The sequence below is a fragment of the Acanthochromis polyacanthus genome, chromosome 5, assembly GCF_021347895.1.
Source record: "Acanthochromis polyacanthus isolate Apoly-LR-REF ecotype Palm Island chromosome 5, KAUST_Apoly_ChrSc, whole genome shotgun sequence".
NCBI lineage: Eukaryota > Metazoa > Chordata > Actinopteri > Pomacentridae > Acanthochromis > Acanthochromis polyacanthus.
Genome location: NC_067117.1, coordinates 12,066,428 through 12,087,648, shown reverse-complemented (window position 1 = coordinate 12,087,648; position 21,221 = coordinate 12,066,428). Strand labels below are relative to the sequence as shown.

Here is a 21,221-nt window from a genome sequence, read left to right as displayed (position 1 = left end):
CATTGTGGAAATAAACAAATCAATTAATTTAGAGGAAAGCAAATGAGCCCTAAAGCCCTGCTTTAGTCTGGTACGAGCAATTGCTAGCAGCAGCTCGCGATAATCCTCACCATGCTCTGGTCGCCGGTCTTAGTGAAGGTCTTTTCATCAGGAACGTCACGTTTCACCCAGCTGTAGGAGACCATGTAGCTGGTGATGGGGGGGTGGTACACAGTCAGAGGCCGCTCCCAGCTCACCATCAATGCTGTCTGGTTCAGTGGCTGGATCTTCATACTTACTGGGGCACTGCTGCACACTACAAGACAAGACAGAAAAAGATGAGTAGGAACACAAGGCAGCATGAGAAGAAGGAAAAAAAAAAGGAAACACTGACAAGAGAAAAACACGGTTGTGTCACTTTTAAACCAACTGAATACAGCTGGGTGAAGATGGAGGGCTGTGATTGGGACGGCTGCTTGACCACATATCCTCGTGTGAGCTGATGTGTGTGGGCAGAATGCAGGTTGCCTTTTAACAAGCCTATTATTACCGACTCCTGCTGACTTGACTCGACGCTATTTCCACTTGAAAAACCTCTAAAGGTGCAAGATGATACAGTAACTCAATAACAAAAACACTCCAGAAGGCTTGACTGGGACCAGACACAACCTCCGGTGTCAGTGCAGATTGTCAGTTTGGACACTTGTGGCTTTTTCATGCCACCGCAGTGCAACAGGTTCCAGGCAGGATATCAAAGGAATAGTTATAGTGAGACACATATGGTATAGACAACATAGCACCTTCATGTCCACACCTAATTTGCAACAATCCTCTGTGGGTATTAAACAATGTTCATGACGAGGATGAAAGACAATCTGTAAGTCTGCCTCAAGGTGGCAGTGCAGGCTGCAGCATGGATATTTACAAGGAGCTCCATCAGTATGAGTAAGGGACAATCTGGACATGCTTCTCAGCACATCAGGGCAACAGCAATCAGGAACTGGTGTCAAATGATTATGTGCTCTCAGAGTTTCTGCCAAATTGAAATTGTCACCACAGTTTTCTCCATTTGCAAAGTGAAGCTATGACAAATCATGCGCCATGATATGCGGAAGGGAGACAGGGTGGAAGGGAATCAGTCAAAGGAACACAGGGCAAAAAACAATGGGAAGAAAATCTGGGGTTGTTGATTAGTTGTGACAAGTGTGAATGCATTAAAATTTGTCGGATGTTCATTGTCAACTTTAGCGGCTCAACAACAATCATTTATTCGCAGCTGAAGATGTCACTGTGGTTTTAGTGCCTGCATCATTATCATCCTCTGACGATCATCATCATCCTTTTAAAGGGAAAAAAACCCCAAGAAAAACCCCCCAAAACACTGGGGTATTAGTAACATTCTTATATAACCTAGAAGCCATTTTCTCAAGTCCTGTTGTGCATCTGGTGATAGAACATCGTGATTTCTCTGTTTTCTAAAAATATCAAATCATGCTTATTGCTATGTGTTGACACCTCCTCCCCCCAATACTTATTCTGAGTCAGGCAAACCCCTGAAATTGGTAGAAAATATATTTGTGCTCCTCTGAAAGAGTTGCAGAAGAGGAGGTTTGTCAGTTCATCTAAAGCTTCAATGAAAACCAAAAACTTCAACCGAGACCCAGCATGAATCTAATAATGAATATAATTAAACAGGTACACATAAAGGTACATCGGTGGCAAAATTCTAAACACACTAGTGAGTCTAGAAAAAAAATAAATCATTCGACTTAGCTATGAATAAATACAGCATAACCTCCTAAAATATAGGTTCCACCTCAGTCTGCAATACCACTCAGAGCAAAGCATGAATCTTTCTCCTGGCAGCTTCTACCATGAAGGTGATGAATTGGCTGTTGTCAACAAACAGCCGTTCCACTGCGTCTCGCTTCTAAAGGCTGTACAGTATGTACAGTACAGAAGCCATGTACAGAGATTGGAATGATGTGGAGAGAGAAAAAACACACACCATAAAAAAAATAAAAAAAAGAACTGATTTAAACATGACTAGATATTTTCTGAACTTTGAAGAAAAGTGAAAGCATGTATGTCAGCTAACTGCCTATTTGATTATCTTTTTTTTGTAAAGAAAATGCCATGAGCATTCTTTGGTTCCAACAGCTCCTGTGAGATGACCTGCTGCTTTTCTCCATTTTATCTTTGCACATCACTACTTCTCCGTTTGCTGAAGGCATCATCTTGGGCTCTGATCGGCATTTCAACACAATTTTTATCAACACTTTCTAAACAATTAACTACTTGAGAAAATAGTCAACAGAGTAACTGATAATAGGAATTAAAGTAATATCAGCATTACCCACATGATCTAAAATTTTAAGAGGAAAGAACAAATTTGGTCTTTGGTGACTAAAAGGCTTAGAGAGCTGGCTTTTACATGTGCAGATATACAGTATTAGTGCCAACACATGACAAAATCAATACTGCCCTAAATATCTTGGCATGATGACCAGATAAACAATAAATCACTGAATCTCTAATGGCCAAACAACTACTATGGTTATAAAAGATGTTGATGTGGCCCTGACTCTCACAACATACAAGCAAAGCTATCATTTACTGCGCATGGGCAAATATTCCCCCTAACACAACCTTGGCTGATGTCACCTAAAAGATAAGACTGACAGTGTGGATTCCCAGTGCCTCCAATTACCTATAGATTCCTACACAGATCAACCACCTGCATAATACTGTGGAGGCCTCTCTTGTGCTGCCAGAACAGTTCTGTGTCGTGCCACTGTCTGTGGCGACTTCACAAGACCTCTGAAGGTGTCCTGTGGTTTCAGATACCAAGATGTGAGCAGCAGATCCTTTAAGTGCATCCCAAAGGTGCTTGGTCGAATTGGAATCGGGAGAATTTGAAGGCCGAATCAGCACCTTCAACTACTTATCCTCTTCCTCAAACCATTCCTGAATAACATTTGCTCTGTGGCATGGTACATTAATCTGCTGAAAGGGGCCGCCGCCATTAAGGAATACTGTAGCCATGATGGGGTGTGTGTGACCTGCCACCATGTTTAGGTGGGTGGTGTTGGGTCCAATTCTTGATATGTTATTGAGGGATCACACAGGAAGCAGTGAAAACTCAAAACATTGGTTTAAGAATATTTAGTAAGCAAAGGATAATCAGAAAATGCATGCATGCACATTCTCATTTAATCTAGCTGACAGCAGATATCTAAGAAAGTTCTGCATGCAGCTCTTCACAAAGATGAGAATGCCTAACTTAGCGCTATATAGATATTTTTATATAGAATGTGCAGCCATCTGATTGGCCTGAGATAAGGAAGTTCTGCCGGTTGTCTTCTGTCCAATCAGAGCCGACTCCAACCTGTAATCAGAATACTTTTGTCTGTGTGCGTGCGTGTGCGTTTTAAGTTACTAGGTAACTTAAGTGTGGTTTCTTGCACAAGGATGAGCTTCTCTTTGTTTGTGCACAGACTAAGTTTTATCTGTTTGATTGGTCAACCTTGATTTAACTGATAAAAAAACAAGTGATTCTATTACTCATCCACTGATAAGGCAGATTTATTAGTTCTTTATTATTAGTTTACAGTACTCTTGGTTCAACTGTACTTAATTTGTTATTTATAATTTTATACAAATCAGTTACTTTATATGTTAGGTGTCAATCATTATTTGAGTATTTTATTTTGTTGCAATGTCTTAACAGTTTTCTCCAAGAAATCTGAGTTTGATCCTTTCAAGCGTTGCCCTTTGTACAGGATTCTTTGCTCATCCTCTTGTTACCTTTTGTGCGTACTTGCGTTTCTGCAAATGCACCGAGCCAATTTTCAGAAATAAAGCGACTTCAATCTTCTAAGAACCGAACCGTTTGTTCCATGTCGATGTCTGTTAGCATCACCTCGCAGGTGTGCTTGTTATTTTAAGTTCTTCTCTACAGTGGAACGTATCTTGTGGTTAATGTGGGGTCTTAAATGTCTGAGTTGTCTCTTCTGTTCTTTGGGTGTGAGGTCAAAGCGAGGGTAACACATCATGAGCAAGCTAGTAAAGTTTATAAGAAATAACACATTAATACAGTTTGATTATATGATAAGATGAGTTGTGATTAAAGGTGATTATATGCTGCTCAATTGGGTTATGATTGATGGAAATAAGAGATAGAATATAATTGGATACTGATTAAATGTAAAACAAGAGAATATTTCCCACAGTGGCACATGTCAAAGTAGCATCCACATAAATGCCAGTACCCAAGGTTTTCTAGCAGAGCACTGCCCTGAGCGTTGCGCTGCCTCTGCCGGCTTGATTTCTTCTCATACCACATCCTGCTGCCATCTCTTCCCCAGGCAAATGGCGCACACGCACTCGGCTGTCCACATGATACAAAAGAAAACGTGATTCATCAGACAGGCCACCTTTTACTGCTCCATGGTCCAGTTCTAAAGCTCATGTGCCAACTGTAGGTGTCAGTGCAGGGGTCAGTGGGAGCATTCTGATCGGTCTGCAGCTCCACAACCCCATATGCAGCAAGCTGTGATGCACTGTATGTTCTGACACCTTTCCCTCACAGCCAGCATTAGGTTTTCAGCGATTTGTGCTACAGCAGCTCTTCTGTAGGATTGGACCACACTAGCCCGCCTTCATTCTGCACATAAATCAGTGAGCCTTGGGAATATTTGAATGTCACTGGTTTACTGGTCATCCTTCCTAGGACCACTTTTGGCTGGTGCCAACCTCTGCAAATTGGGAACACCCCACAAGGGCTGCTGTTTTGGACAGGCTCTAGCCCAATCATTTAGCTATCACAATTCAGTTCTTGTCAAAGTTGCTCAGAGCCTTACTCTGCCCATTTTTCCCGCATCCAACACGTCAGCTTCAAGAACCGATTGTTCACTTTCTGCCCAATATATCTCACTCCTTGACAGGAACCTCTGCTGTAAGATACTCAACATTATTCAGTTTACCTGCCAGGGGTTTTAATGTTGTGGCCATTAGTTGTTTGCTTTAACACAGAGAAACAGAAATGCAAAACAGACACAAAGAGAAAATGAGAAACATGAGACGGGGAAAAAAAAAAAAAAAAAAGAGACACTGGTCTACATTCATTCTGCCTACTGACATAATGCCACAAAAGCAATTTCACAACTTAATTTGTATGGGTCTATTTTAGCTGTGCCACATATTAATGATGATTGCTGATCGGCCCTGTTAGAGTGCTCCAACTTCATCACAAGCATTCCCAATCAATTCTCCCCGCCAGACACCAACAACACCACTTTAAGGAGCAGCAGCCTTTCTCATTAGTCTCCATAGTTCCTGTACTGTTCTGTTAAAACAAGCGCGGCATGATGCACACATAAAAGAGAAAGAAAGACAAAAATACTGTGATCAAGCCCTGCATGGGGTCTGCGCTTGGTATTAATATGTTCTTTGAAGGATGAGTTGTAACAGTGAGAAAATGGCATCTGCCAAGTTTTACCCAAAATGCGCCTGAAATTTGAATTGTGACATATTGGTCTGTTGATGTTAATACCAACAAAAAGTGGTCTGTGAATGACTACTATCCTGTTTGAAAAGAAAAAAAAAAAAAAGAAAAATCATTTTCATCCATCATTTCACTGGCCTGACAATTTGAACTGGGACCACTGAATAAATCCTGATCTCAGGAGCTTCCTGAATTTGTTCCAAACATTCCCAAGAAACTAATGTTAGCCTAATTAGACAAAGCTTAAAAAAATCTGCCACTTTTAGCTGGCAAAAATCAGCACTCATTGGACAGAAATAAAAAGCTTTAACCTGTCACTATGTGGAAATATACCATAATAGCACTTTAAAGTCTAAACTACATGTTATGATTACATTTGCACTTGTTTCAGGGGCACCACCAAATACAAAATTTTCAAATTAATTAATAACTAATATTCAGATTGAATATTAATAAGTGATCCAATCTATGTGTATTGATCAGTCCTATAATCAGAAGTCATGAACTCTGATTTTATTGACCTCCAGTTCCCAAACAAAGAAATAAGGCGTAGAACTGAAGATATTTGTGAGCAAAACATTAATTAAATCCTGCTACAAATAAACTATAAGACAACAATGATGTAACAACATACAATGAATACATACATATAACATAAATATATTCAGGTAGATGTCTTGTGTTAGAGATTTGAGTTAGCTCTGGGTCAGGTTCTTTGGTGTTCACTGATTACTGACATAACCTCGGCGAAAAGAGTGAGAATTATCCACTTAACTGCGATGTTAATGAACATGGACTCAGTCTGCAGCCAAATCTTACTACTAGTCATTTAGGCAGCCATTCACAGGAACTCGTGAAACGGTAAGTAATAATTGCAATTACTGAAGCTCCCAGGGTTAAACCAATCTTGATATAGTCGCTCTATAGCATTAATGACCAGGAAAATTGGATACCATGCAGAAAACAAAGCTCACCTCTTGAAGCCTCGGTGCTGTGAGGACTTCCAATGATCTCAGTCAAATCTTTCTGCCACGCATCTTTTACCGCCGACTTAAAAACCTTCCTATTATCCAGGTCCTGCGGGGGCCTGAAGTTGTTCCTCAGGTACTCCACAGACTTGACATGGTCCTGCTGCTCTGTTGTAAAGATGGAGTAAAAAGCGTCCAGCTAGATGGAAAGAAACAGAGAGCAGCTATTGAAGTACATGCAAGTGCCTCCTTATATGTGTATGTGTGCTAAATATAATATATCATGCAGGACAGCATTTACAGTCACTTGCCAGCAGCTGACTTCTCACAACTGGGAGAACCGTATTTGCAAGAAGCATTCACACCACAGACACAGACTTCAATCATCATTCTGGCTACCTGCTGGGCTGTGACTTCTCAATGGGGCAAATTTGTGGCCATTGATTGCCATGAATGATCTCCTGCCGTGTGCTGTAATGACTACACATTACAGATACTGTGGAATCAATGTGTCCTATGCATGCTTGGCGCAATGAATTACAGGTTCATAAAAGACTATCTGTGAGCGTCACAAACATTGTAGAGGTGGTCAATATTCTTGCGGCAGAAGTCATTTCTGAACAAAAGATTTGTCCTCTTGCAAGTTGATAGAAATTCCACTGAGCCCTGCAAATTTCAACAGCACAGAATGCTCTGGAGGATATGCAGCTGGGTAACCCGAGAATTGTATGTATAAAAGATGCAGCAAAGAACTGTGTATGGGATCAGCAAAAAGCGTGGGGCATGATTTGGCATATATTATCTCTCAAAATCACAGCGGCAAAAACAGTTGGAGGAAAGATGTTCCAAAGCGCATAGGTGCGCCTGGAAAACGCTACATTTTTCATGAAACGTTTTTCATCAAACTGTTACAGCAATAATTCAGATTAATGAGCATTTAAATTGATGAACATGAACAAGCCTCCAGCCTCCACGTGAAGCAGTATTCTATTTAAGAGCCTTATAGTGACGCTCTCAGACCAACAGCATGATATATGTATAAGTGCTATCTCACACTTACTATCACTCAAATGCCAGTAATTGGCTCCCCCTTCCTGCTTAATCATCCACTATATAGGCAGTTATGGTTTCATATGCAGAGGAGTTGGAGAGGAACGAGGGAAAGGTGAAGAAAGAGGAGAGGCAGATGAGGGGGGGAAATTGCACGTTGACACTGTGGGGCAGCAAGTGATCCACCGACTGTGCGCAAATGGGATCTGACTGTGCGTGGAGAATATAGCCGTCTTGGCGTGTGTGTGTGTGTGTGTGTGTGTGTGTGTGTGTGTGTGTGTGTGTGTGTGTGTGTGTGGACTTAACGCACCTGTGAGTGGGACAGATACACGGGCCTGGAGAAGATGATCCACTCCACTACCTTGCTGCAGGGCGGAGTGGTCAGAGAGCCCGTATATCGGTAATAACTGTCCACTGATGATGGCAGCAGATCCCTCAAGATGAACGACCTCAGGTTGGTCTCCTTTTCTGGATAAAGCATGGCATATACAAGTCGTCAAAACACCAAGTCGTCAAAACACAGAATCATAAAGCACAGAGTTCTGTAGAGCATAAAAACACCACACCTTTCACGCTTCGCTAAAAACCCTGCATATCTCACTTTACATTTGCACCAGCGTTTACAAAGTTGTTTCCTTTCCCTCCCCCCTGTGGCATTTTTATGGCTTTTCTGAACCCGCCACTCATGGAATTGCAGTAGTTAAAAGCCTCACCACTCGTTATCACTCTGGGCAGATCTCGGTACTCAGATGGGCTGAGAAAGGAGCAAAGGGAGGGGGGTCTGATAAAATGGCCAGCTCTGACAGCTGATCTGTGGCTGGGTGGTAGTGTGCTCTGCTCCGTGTAACAACTGTGGCACAGGGATTAGGACAGATCCCAATGATTACCGAATCTGTCCAATCCCCTGATCAGAGGCAAGCAAGAGTGTGCAGCAAAAAAAAACAAACAAAAAAAAACAACAAGCAGGTATCATCGAGAGAAAGAAGCCTTTATCTCCTTCCGAATATGCTGTGTTGGTTATGCAAGTGGGCATGTTTTTTCCTTGAATTATGATGAGAAAAACCCAAATAAAGCTGAATTTATGTCAAAGCTAATCTCTCATAGCTCATGACCTTATCTAGAAAGAAACAGAGGTTTGGGGTGTGGTTCGTATTGAGACTACCGAGGCACGGGAAGCCTCGCCCCCATGCCTCATCTGTACTCTGAGTCCAATTCAGTATGCACAGCCTTTCTTCTCCCCGTCTTCAGACAGCGTACGTGCCCTATCGCTCATGGGCCGCTGAGATGCTGATGGATGGATGACTGTGGGATAACGAGCTAGTGGAAAACCAACCATCCTAACAGGGGAGGAGGCGAGGAGCATTTAGCAGCTAGCAGGAAGAGAGTCCAAAACCCACCACACCCACACCAAGCTCTCTTTCAGCTGGGAAATGAGATAACTGTGGTGTTAGCACAAACATCTGCGCAGCTGTACAGCGGGGAGTTCAGCCATGTCTGGAGACTGAAGATTCACTGAATAATATAGTATAAATACCACGTTTGGTATCCTGTCTTTATCAAGGTTAGATTACAAAAGAAAAGCGAAGATTGAACGTCTCTGTGAAATAAAAATCACAACCAAAACGGTCTTCCAGCTAATACCAGACTAATCAGAAATAGCCCCTTTTCTTCTTTGCAGTTCAGTAATTTTACTGAACAAAGTGAACATTTTCTAATCATGAGGCCGAATTACTTATGTTCTAGCGGTCTTCAGCAGTGGCAGTTTTTCCCTTCACACGTTTGTCTTGAGCAAGTAGCAAACAACAATTTTCTCCCCAGCGCTCAATGCAAAATGTCACAACCTCTCTATCGCACAGCTCACAACATCAAACGTCCATCTCAAAAAAGTCCAGATTATAATTAGAATCAACTCACTGAAGCCCAGCGCTACTCCTCTGAAACCAGCATGAATGCACACCAATTACTCCATGCTACCATCCATCCTCATACATTTACATGTCCTTGTCAGTGTATGATTATGCTCACAAAAAGACCGTCAGCGGCAGGTTGTAAAACAAGCCATACGTGTCTATGTAAACAGAGTTGTTGTCTCCCCATCTGCAGTAAAGGATTACACAGCCATGCTAAAGCATGTGCTTATGGACTGCATAAGCCCTGCATCCAGTGACGCCAGCCCAGCAGCTGACAATATGCCATGAAGAATTATGCCACGGCACACAGCACAAGACATTAATAGCTTAACGTTTGCGGGAGCCACAGAGAGAACATATACACATACGTCGGCGTCAGACTAAAACAGAGGCTTGTCTAATTGAGTCTCAGATGTAATTAATAGTTCTGTCTCTGTAAAGTGAAGCTCCTTTAAGGTCTCCAACTACAGAGCTACACCAGCAAGGGAGAGGCAGCATCTTGCAAATGCTGCCTTCTTTTGAAGTTAAATTACTCATATCTTGCATTTAGACTAATTTGGGATTAAAACAAAAAGTGACACCCAATGTTTCAGTAGTTGAATGCAGAAGCACTAGTATTTGTTTTTTAGAGGCAGGGAGGAGCAATATGTCTGCACTGTCTAGAGGAATTTGCCTCTAGGATCAGCCAAACCATCAACTGCAGTAATGTCAGAGGGATTTTGTAAGGGACAATTGCTTTTTGAAAATCCCACGAGCTTAATTCCCACTGTAATGTTTCTCAGCAAGGAGATTTTGGTATGACAGATAAAAATGTATGAAATAAATAAATACAAGCATTGCAGAAAAACAAAGAATAACTATCTATATGTTAATGGGTACATGCACATGCCACATAAATATTGTTTTCCAACTTCAAGCAGAGTTTTTGAAAGGGGTTACTATCTCATTACTTACCATGATGCACCACTCCTTTCAATCCCTGGATGATGGGATCCACAGCTGGGTTGTCTTTTTGCCCGAGCTGCAGGAAATGTCCAGAGACAAAGGATTACAAAAGAGATTATGAGACTAGTGTAGTAATCTATATAAAATACCAAAAGACGATCAACGTGAACAAATTACAGGGGGTGGGTACAACAGGAGCAACATCATTATATTACTGTATAATCCAGCAGCACATAATACCATCTCTTACCATAGCGATGTTTATAACATTTCTGTAAGATTGCATCAGTCTTTTTAGGTTTAATAATTCCTTGAGAGAGTAATTATTACATCGTAAATACGTAATATTATGACACTGTGCTCCTCCAGCTGTTGCTTTCAATGCTGTAACATGTTAAAAAATAATTACTTCATGTTAAGACTAGGTATGGTACCAACAAAACACCGCAAATCAACAATATTTGTCTAATCACTGCTGTGTGTTTAATCTGTCAATTTGGCTTGTGGATTTGGTGCTTTAATTTTTAGAGGACACATGTAATACGATTTAAATTCTGCTTACTCCTTTGTAGTTACATGTACAGTGTGACCTCCACAATCCCATGGTATAAAAGGCACCACCTGACTCAGACTACACCAAGGCACACACACAGTTTTGCCAGTGGATTTCTATGACTAAAGATGGCATATTGTGCCCCTTTTTAGCAAATTAATGAAAGTTTCACATGTTCACAGAATGGGTCTTTCAATTTTTCAGCTCAAAATACTGTAAAGATGGTTCATGTTACCATGACTATATAATCCCCTGGTTTCAGTCCTGTTTAAATGAGCTGTTTCAGTGCTTGTAACTTTTAAATACAGTTCTGTTGCCTTCAGGAAGAAGACTCACTGTGTCTGCGATTGACAGAGCAGACCAAAACGGTTGAATGCATGGCCAACAATTTTCTCTTTGAGAGACCATCTTACATGCACATACAGCTGAACTCACAGCCCAGCTGTTGCTTTTAATTCTTGTTTTTTGGGTTTGTGGCAGTCATATGAGTATTTTAGCAAGGCTGAGCTGCAGCCTGGAAATGACTCTGAGGTGACTGCTGGTTAATGTGTAGTCATTTTTTCATGCATGTCCTGTTGTCTGACAACAGTAAAAGAAAAATGTATACATGAGAACACCTTCAGTAGGAATTTGGCTGCATTAAAAAGCAGAATAAGTGAGCACAGGAGAGAAGCAAACTCATGTGAACACTGAAAAATTTGAGCCTGCACTGAAGCACATCATGAAAACACATTAAACCATCACTCAGTCTATTAGTTTCCACAGAGCACTGACCAGTGAGCAGTCTTTCAGTTAATGTAAAATGATCGTTTTGCTCCAAAAATGCTAAATTAGCATTTAATTTAACTTTGACAAATTTTGTGCCATTGTAAAATGTAGCACAGTATGAAACACAAACAAAGCTTGCATATTAAAATGCAAAACCGTTGGGTTAAATGGTAATTTTACCAAGCCATTTAAAGTTACAAAATACAGACCAGTTAAAGCAACTACTTTTCTCTTTATTATGCATTTGCTGTCCTAATTTAGTGGCAGTTTCAAATGTGATGACAATATTGCAGACTTCAATGCACATCAGTTGTCTTCAAGTTCTGTGTATGGTGCGTTTGTAAGACACTGCGGTAAGCTTGAAACTGAATACTGGTTAAAAAGAAGTCTTAATAAGTCACGCATCCCTCACTATTTAACACTCGGTCTGTTTTCTGACTGCACAAACAAAAAGATGTGAAGAAGAACAGCTTTTTGGGGGGGTTTGGCTGTTTATGTGAGCACAGAGAGAAGCACACAGACGTGGAGTGCCTCTGCACTGAATAGCGCCGGTATGTTTTTCTCTTCAAGCGTTTTGTGCTGTGGTATGCCACAGCGCAATGCGTATAGTTTGCAAACCATATTTTTGTTCTGCAATAACTTGAAGTACTCGTATACTCTCGAAGCTTTGGGGATTTGAAAACTTTTACACTTAACCGAGTTGGACTATACTACTGCGGCCACTGTCCAAAAGTGCAGAGCTGAGTGCAGCATATCAATGACCAGAGCCAATAATGACTGCCGTTGTGACTCAACAATTAGGCAGAAGAAAAACATTTGCTATGCTGAACTGAAGTTTAAAAATATTGCGGATTATGCTGACCGAATGAAAACTCCTTTGTTAACTGTTGCAACCCACAGCAGAACATCTGGTGTGCTTTGTTTATGGCTGAGACATTTTAGAATCAGCAGAAGCAGCTTCAGCAATTCAATAAGCCTGCTGGACTGCGATGTTGCTGCTAATTCTGAGCTGGATGACTATTAGTCCCTCATGTCCTTATCTACTGAACAAATTTTGACTGGCTTGTAAAGGTGGGAAGCTATCTAGTAGTGAGAGGGGTAGAGGACTGGCAGTAGCAGCATCTTGGTATTGACACAGCTTTCATTTTACTCCTCCAAGATTATAAAATCTACAAAACGCACACAAAATGGATTTGCACCATATGGGACCTTTAACCCAGTTTTCTTATCCAAACCTGCGATTTCTATGCATGTGTGAAGAGTATGTATAATTAAGTGAACACAACAACTGCCAAGTGTATAGCAAGGTAATGCAATATGTCTTATTAACTGATTATATGACCTCACTTGCTTCTGTGGGCAAAATAGAGCATTTAAAGCAACCTTGTATCTCAACTGCAAAATATGCATTCAAGGTTGCATTTTGAGAACACTGCAGGAAAACCCCTGTGCAGGGTCATCTGCTCTTAGTTTATAGATACAGCATCTGAAATAGCAGTTTGTTTGGTAGCAGACTATAGTGAGTCTCTTGCTGTGAGAAGTGATAGTTTTGCAAACGGCAAGCAGCTACATGTGAGCACAGCGGCAGCACCACGGCTACCCCTCATGGCAGGCAGTCTGCCCAGACCAGAGGTATTTGGACAACTACACAATTTTTGTAGCGCAGGCTCTGTGCTGCCACACATTACATTAGAAATAATAATAAAAAAAAATGGACATCACATTACAGTATCTGTACTTGGACCTAACTTTTCTTATTAAAGGCAGCTCACCATACAGCACACAAAAAAAATCCATTTTGCTCATCTAATATAATTGTCACAGGGGTACTATCATGAGGATCTTTTAGTGTCAAACTTATGATTAAAGCAAGTTTAAAAAAAAAAAAGAAAAAAAAAAAGAGTGGGAAGGCACCGGTGCTTAACATCAAGATAAAGTCAGAGCATTTCCCAACTCAACAAAGCCCCCAAAAAACAGAAGTAACGACTAAAATAGCTCAATATCTGTCTGCTGAAGCACAGGTTAGTTGAAGATTCTACGCTTTTCAAATTCTCTCAGTTCATGTTGGACTTGCTCTGTAACACATGATAAATTCACAGTGAATTCTCCCGCACAGCTGTCTCTGCCTTGATCCAAATGCCAAATGTTTTTTTTTATCCACACAAACCACATTTTCTTGGTCTTTACAAAACTTTGAGCTATAGAGTCCATGTGTAGCAAGCAAACTTGAATATGGATCATTCCGGGCGAGACAAGTCGGTACGAGCCTGCAGTGGTCTTCTGATGTGATAAAAGTAGATCACTTGAGCCGGGTCACGAATTGATATTAACAGAGTCATATTGAAATAGCCATAAAGGTTTTCCCTTCATTTCCAACCAACTCTCATCTTTCTAATTACCCAAATCCATTACTTTCTAGGTTTCTAATGACCATGCAAACCCTGCTATTGTGTCTCCAGAGGACTACAGCTAGTAATGATGACTTCTTTATCCGTTACGCCTTCAGTTAATTGTTTGCAATGACCAAAGACTGACAACACTGTTCAGCCCCACATTTTATAATATTCTCAATGTCCTACTTAAGAGACAAGACCGGACAAAACAGTGTTGGGATGCGGGGACCAATCTTCCCTTGCTCAACATTAATTCAGGTCAGTCAGAGGAGAATAATTGTGTGGAACTGAATGCTGAATGTGGATAATATGCACACCTTAGAGGGCATTAATAGGCCTTTGGGGAGCACAGGAAGAATTCCCCTCATTGATTAGAAATGGTAAATCTGAGCCAATGTGTGTGTGTGCCCGCTTAAAACCCCTCACACTGTAAACTGCTATTCAGCGGATTGTGTATGGTGGTGCTAATTGCAGTAAGCAATAGGGCTGTCAGGACCCAGCGGAGGCATTTAGGTCCTCGTGCACACACGGTTCATCACTGTCTGAGAGCAGACCTACATTATAAACACCTGTGTCCCCATTCCAGCCTCCTTCTACCGGAGAACTGACCCCTGCCTATATACTGGTAAGTTGAAGGTTAGCATGCGTTGATCACCTGCCATCCATTGCAAAGATATTGCTGATAAAAATTAGCATAACACAAGGAGAGATCCTGAAGGTGTCCGTGTTGCTGCTCACAACACATAAATCTCAGAGGTGTTTTTACACCTAAAAGAAATGAGGACCATTCTTACTCATTAAGAGCTTATGTGTTCAGCTCTTTAGGGAACAATTTGTAGTATCTTAGCAGCAATCTGCCATGTGCCACAGAACAAGAACAACAATCAGCAACCAGGTCAAGGGAAAATTTTCTATCACAACATGGGTGCCAAAGATTGCTTCTAATAAGCATTTATCATTTAATAAATTTAAAAAATGTACCTTTAAAAAAAAAAAAAAAAAAAAAATCTGACTACTGCAATACAGTTTCAGTCTCCCTAAATCATAACTGCTAAAATATTTTACAATGCCATTTTCTAATCCTATCCGATTCCTACAGTCAGCTTCTTTCTTCTGTATCAGTTTATCGATTCATTCATCATCTTGCTTTTGTAAACTGTTTCGAACGACTGGCAGTAAGCACTATTTAGATATATAGTCATTTTAAACACCCCTGAAAATGGATGTTTTCCATCAATACCACCAACAGCTACACCGAGCTTTTACAAAGAGGTTTTCCTCAAGAGCAATGTACCGATGTAATGGAAAAAAAAACAAAACATAGGTTTGAAAGAAGCCCCTGTATGCATGAGCACAGTGTATTTTAACATGCCTTACAAATGGCTCCAAAAGCCTGCACTTGCACTGGCTAAATGTGAGTGTCAGCTGGTATATCGTTTGGTCACCATCTTGCTAGCATGTTAACATTTACTAATTGGCAATAAACAAATACAGGGTGTCCCGATCAACAGACTAGGGCTGAATGATGTGGGGAAATGAGATTTTTCAATTTCATTTACACAGTAATTCTTAAAGTCAAGCATGAGTTTAATATTCATGGTGTAATATATTTAAAACATGACAGAACACAACCACACAAGACACCAAGAAAAGTGTGTCACTCAGAAGGACGGCATGAATTTGTAAAATCACTGACGCAGCAGTTTAAACCCTGGGTCTGACGCACTGCATGCTGTATATCCTAAACTGCAACCTTTCTGATTTGCTAATTAAACTGCGATTTTGATTTTAAACTGATCAATCGTTCAGCCCTACAGCAGATGAGGGTTGCATTGTATTCCTTCAGATGCGTCCTGACCTTTACTCCGGGTGATGCCTTACCTCAAAAAAGACAGCCATGGCAGCAATGATGCGTCTTTCCTTGATGGCAGCGCTGAGGCTGTCAAAGTCATCCGAATTGTAAAGGTAGATCTGCATCTGGGATGGGAAACAGAGCATAAACAGCTTGAGGAGTGGACAAGGAGAACGAACAGTCCTGTCATCAATCACTTGGACACACTGCTGAGGAGCTGATGAAAAGCTGTTTTGAGGGGCATAAGAGAGGGTGTATTTATCACTCCCATAAATCTCCCATAATCTGTGTCATTCCTTTTTGTGCGCTGCCACTCCTGGAGGATGTTGGAGAAATACAGCATCCCATTCCTCAGGGCGACTGTCCTCAGACACAGTCACAAGCTGAGAGGAAGAACTGGAGAAATGTTCCTTTTTTTCCCCCCTGTGCAAGGATCTGACAGAATGCTAAGCTTCTAATCACTGCTCCCCATTACCTTAAATCACCCACAACACCGCTTCTGATTTCACAACAAAGCTTAGGATGTGTGGGTATAATGTAAAAAACCAGCAAACACAGAATACATCATATACTTTTCAAGGCTCTGGTTTTCAATAAAAAAAAGAAAAGAGATTCTCGTTTCTTTCATTTCAAAGCAGACATATTATAGTAGCACTGATCAAAATCAGCAAATGATTCTAAAAGTAGCAATTGGAGCTGTCCATCATCTCGCTGTCAAGCCTCTTTAAATTGAAAAAGCCTTTCATGTCACTGAGCTGAGTTAATTGGCAATAAGAAAAAGGTCCTAGATGTTGATTTAATTAAAAGAGCATGCTGCCTTTTTTCCTTTTTTTTTTCCAAAGGAAAATTACGAGAAACCACCAGCCGCAATTGGCTATGCTGACAACAGATGCAAAAAGTCAAAGTAAATAAGCGTATAAATAAGGATAAAGCCATTAATGGGAGCCGCAGTCCTAAACCAGGTACAAAATGACTCAATCCAGATAATTTAAGTTAATCAGTTTCCTTCAGAGTTCCTTTAACTGCAGCCCTTAATGGAACTAATTTGTTGTCTGAGAACTCAGCAAGAAAGAGCACTGGCCATTCATCACCCTTCAGATGTTATTAACTACATTACCCAATTAAGCTGGCCCCCTTAGGCTTCATTTACTCACCGAGATTGGCTCATGTGACCTACTCTTGTTAACGGCACACTTTGGAAAATGTGATTTTCAATTATCAAACAGTTTCATAGCAGTCAATAAAAAAACAAACCAATTCGAATCCCTTGATTACACATTCGGTTTACTGTATCCTTCTGAAAACCCAGGGTGAGAGTACACTTGATCCAGAGCCACAGATTTTACTGAATGTTGTTGATCTAAAGAGGGACAGACGGCTGCTCTGACCAATCTGTCGGTAAAGCAAAGAGATATGCTGCCCACATCTCCTGAGCCTTTTCTTAAGTGTAAATTGAGTTTATTCCAGTCAGTTTTTTTGTTTTTCTTGTTGTTTTTTTCCGGCACAACGCGAGTGCGAACACGAGTGCTGAAAGCCGCTCTGCATTCCCAAGTTCCATTTAAGCACAAACAGGTGAAAAACAAAGTCATGTTTGGCATGATTTCCCAAGACAGGAGAAAGTATTGAGGCAAAACAAGAAAACTAGAAGAAATAAGTTTGTGCGAGGAGAGATCTTAGATTTTATCACAGCAACACTAATGTATTTCTCCTTTTCTTCAGAACAACTGCAGCACCACAGCGTTTTGTTGCTCACAGGAAAATCTCTCCCCATTCTTGCACTCCAATCACACATAATCAACTACCTGATCATTTCACTTGAGCACCTACAAAGTGTTAGCGCACTCATTTTCAAGAAGAATGAAGTGTCAAAATTTGTGCAGTAGGTGTTGCTGAACATGTATTTGAAATTTGGTGGTTCATGTTACAAAATCATGAACAGAACTCCATCGACATCAATAAAAGACAGTAAAACAGAGAGTTAAGTAGGTGTCGGTGTGCAAAGACATCACATACATACATTTAAAATGACAGCCTCATAGCCTGTTTCCTAGGTTAGTAATACACAAAAACAATGATACTATTAATACCCATTTCTATGTTGACCTGATACTAAACAGCTGAGTGAAACTAAAATGTTGCAGGCATTTCTTAACATCTAAATAAAAGGCCTGATCTTGTCTCTGTCATACGATTCCTTTTGAAAAGATTCTCACTTCATGTTGATTATGTGTCACTGATGCAAGTCAGATGTCATAAACGCACATTGTTTTATTGTGCAACGGCAGGAGTTCACACTTCAGTGTCCCTGAGAGCTGAACGCATGAAATAGGTGAGCAGAAGAAGAAAACATCATTGATTTTGACTCGTGGTTTCAGTTATTCTGTAAGCATTTCCTCAAAACTAAGCATTAGTCGTACTAGATAGCGACTATGGTTTGCTCCTTCTGCAACAATACTGACAGGTTGTCGACATCAGCATCTCAGTGCACCATCATGTACTTGAGTTTTTAGTTGGATCGAGTTGGTGTCTTTGGTTGCGTTTTTATGCAGTTTGTCGTGTTTTCTTGCAGCTTAATCTGCATTTGCTCGTATCTTTTGGTTATGTTGTCTCTTTCCTTGCTTTTCCTGCATTATCATGGTTAATATGAGTTACCAAATTGTGCTTTCTCTTGCCATGTATTTCGTGACTTACAATGGTTTTGTGTTTGTTTTTATTCATTATCTTAAGGTGCACTAGACCAAGCTCTCATCTCAGCATGAGCCAAGACTAAATGAGATCAGTCTTGACTCATCGGACACTCTTGAATTTTCTGACTAAACTTTTAGTTGCATAAATGCTCTCAGCGCTACAGGAGCTTTTCTCTTTCTTACTCTTACCCGAACACTTATTCATACATGCCTGGTACTGTGTGCAAATACATACCCTTCTAAGGTGTGATTTGTAACCCATGTATAATTAATCTAACCTTGGTGACACTCTAATATATTATTAGAAAAGATCTCCCTATGGTACCCTGGGGGAGAAAAAAAAATCCACAGTTTCATTTTTCATTGCGCTGTTTGAGCGAACAGGTGGTCCATCTATCGATTTCCCCACTTCACTCTCGTGAAAAAGGCCGTGCTTAGATTAATGTCAAGCTCAGGAGCCACAGGCCAAGAAGCCCACTGGGTGTTTTTTTTTCCAAAACATAACCATGCAACGCAGTCAGATCTGCTCCATAATACAGCTCATTGAATTGAAATTTGTCTTTCCAACCCCGTACACATGCGTGTTTCCGAGCTCGTGAGCAGGTGGGAAAGCGGTTTTTTCTCTTTTCCCCCCACTGTAAGAGTAAATGCTTTATCCAGGGTGTTATATGGAACTGAGGGCTGAATGTGACTCATTTGGACTGGAGAGATAATTAGACAGCAGATTGGAAAACAGTCTCTGTTTAGCAGAGGCAAATAAGCCCTGGAGCTCAACCTCCAAGGTCATGCTGCTCAACTCTTGAACAAAACAAAACATACACCAGAAAACAAAAGCCAACCTCTGCTACAATAGATCACTGGATACATTATGGGCAACATTTATATATATATATATATATTAAAAAAAACATGTAGGGTTTTGCTACACACATTGCGCCACCTTTAATATAATCTCAAATACATCAAATTCTGCCAAGCCATAAATATGACAAATGAAAATAGCACATTTTACAGGATGGAGAAGTCAAATGGCTAAAGGCTAGATCCCACACAACCACATTCCCCTTCAACCATTCATCATCTGATTTCACTCTTTTACCTTCTGGTTCAGAATGTGAAATAATGCATCATGTTTGATATATGTAGGCCACCTTATTGATAAGAGCAATTTCTGAAAAGCAGACTGCCCACTCTGTGCCTTTTCTGCAGTGCACCATGCACGTAAATGTATATAATTAACAAGAAATATCTTTGCTGATACGTGGATGGAATAGTCCTCTATGTGCTGCCTGTAGGAAATGTCAACAGTAATGGCATTTAACATGAGAATGTGACTGCTGAGTTGCTATCAGTGGCTTTTGCTGCTGCTGCCGCCCCCCCCACCCCACCACCACCCCCCCCCCCCCCCTCATCATACTGTGTGTCAAGTCAATCCCATCTGGGCTCCTTCACACTTGACATGCTTGTTCGTAGAATAAATGGCACACGAAGAGAGTCACCCATCATTTAAGTTATGAACAGTATAGCAGATGTCCTGGCAGCGATGCATTCATGATTGCTGCTATACGTTCAGTAGCATCAGTTTAGGGTGCCAGCTCCAAACCCACAAATTTGCATTTCCATACCCACACTTACCCTGACGTTGAGGCTTATGCCATCCTTCCTATTTCGTTAACGTTTGCATTCTCAGGACTATCACCTGGACTGGCAGAAGCTAGACGTCTAAATTCCTTATTCATGACTTTTTGTTATTTAAACTTTCCTGCTTGGTTGCTTACTAGTTTTTATGCACGCTCAACTGCAGCATGTTACAGCTTACTCAGGTTGACTATATGCATTTCCTGTACAGTTAATATACTATTATTTGCTTTCTCTTATGTACAATATATGACAGAGTTGTATTTGATCATTTGAGGGGTTTTTTTTCTCCCCATTTAAAAGGCTGAGCTTCTTCACAGTCATTCCACATACCCTGTGGCAGGTTTATATTAAGTTTCTATTTAAATTAAAACCAGCCAATTAGGCACATTAAGCCTTGAAATACATGCTCTGTGACGGAGTACTCGACGCAAAAACCTTGGTCTACATACAAAGACACGCTGAGCTGCAAATCCATACTTCACATCTATAAATTATATAACCTGAGGGCATAATTTTCTTGTTCCCTCAGCTTTTTTCTAACAGCTGTCCAAATTGCCCATTAAAGTGAATTCCATCGTCTTATTTAGAAGCAGGGCATCAAAGGAGCCATATGCACAACAGCTTTATAATGGCTGTATATAATCCAGTGCCCTTTAACACTACACTGAACACAAAATGATGTGGCAAAAATAAATCTAATTACTCAGCCATTCAGCATCAAAAGCCGTGCCAGCGGAGACGGCTCCAAAGAAGAGGGCCAAGAAACAAACACAGGAGGACTCTGGCTGCGTGCTTGGAGATGGGACTGAGAGGCACACTAACAGCCATTTTGTGTTTTCATACAGTGTTAAATTTAAACTAATTATTAGCAGTTTGACATTAGAGAGGGGAAAAACCATTTTCCTTAACCCTAAGAAACATAAAATAAAATGATACATTTGCAAATTCAATTTAGATAATGAATAGGAA

General features: G+C 40.7%; 1 protein-coding gene across 1 annotated transcript in view; it reads right to left on the bottom strand.

Moving 5' to 3' along the window:
• ca16b (carbonic anhydrase XVI b) overlaps nucleotides 1-21,221 on the bottom strand; it is a 106,138-nt gene that overhangs the window by 24,383 nt on the left and 60,534 nt on the right. The window contains exons 5-9 of the mRNA XM_022189272.2: nucleotides 15,954-16,049; nucleotides 10,368-10,434; nucleotides 7,814-7,971; nucleotides 6,460-6,652; nucleotides 111-295 (exon numbers count right to left, since the gene is read on the bottom strand). Coding sequence (XP_022044964.1) covers nucleotides 111-295; nucleotides 6,460-6,652; nucleotides 7,814-7,971; nucleotides 10,368-10,434; nucleotides 15,954-16,049 — 699 coding nt within the window. The remainder of the gene's footprint in view (nucleotides 1-110; nucleotides 296-6,459; nucleotides 6,653-7,813; nucleotides 7,972-10,367; nucleotides 10,435-15,953; nucleotides 16,050-21,221) is intronic.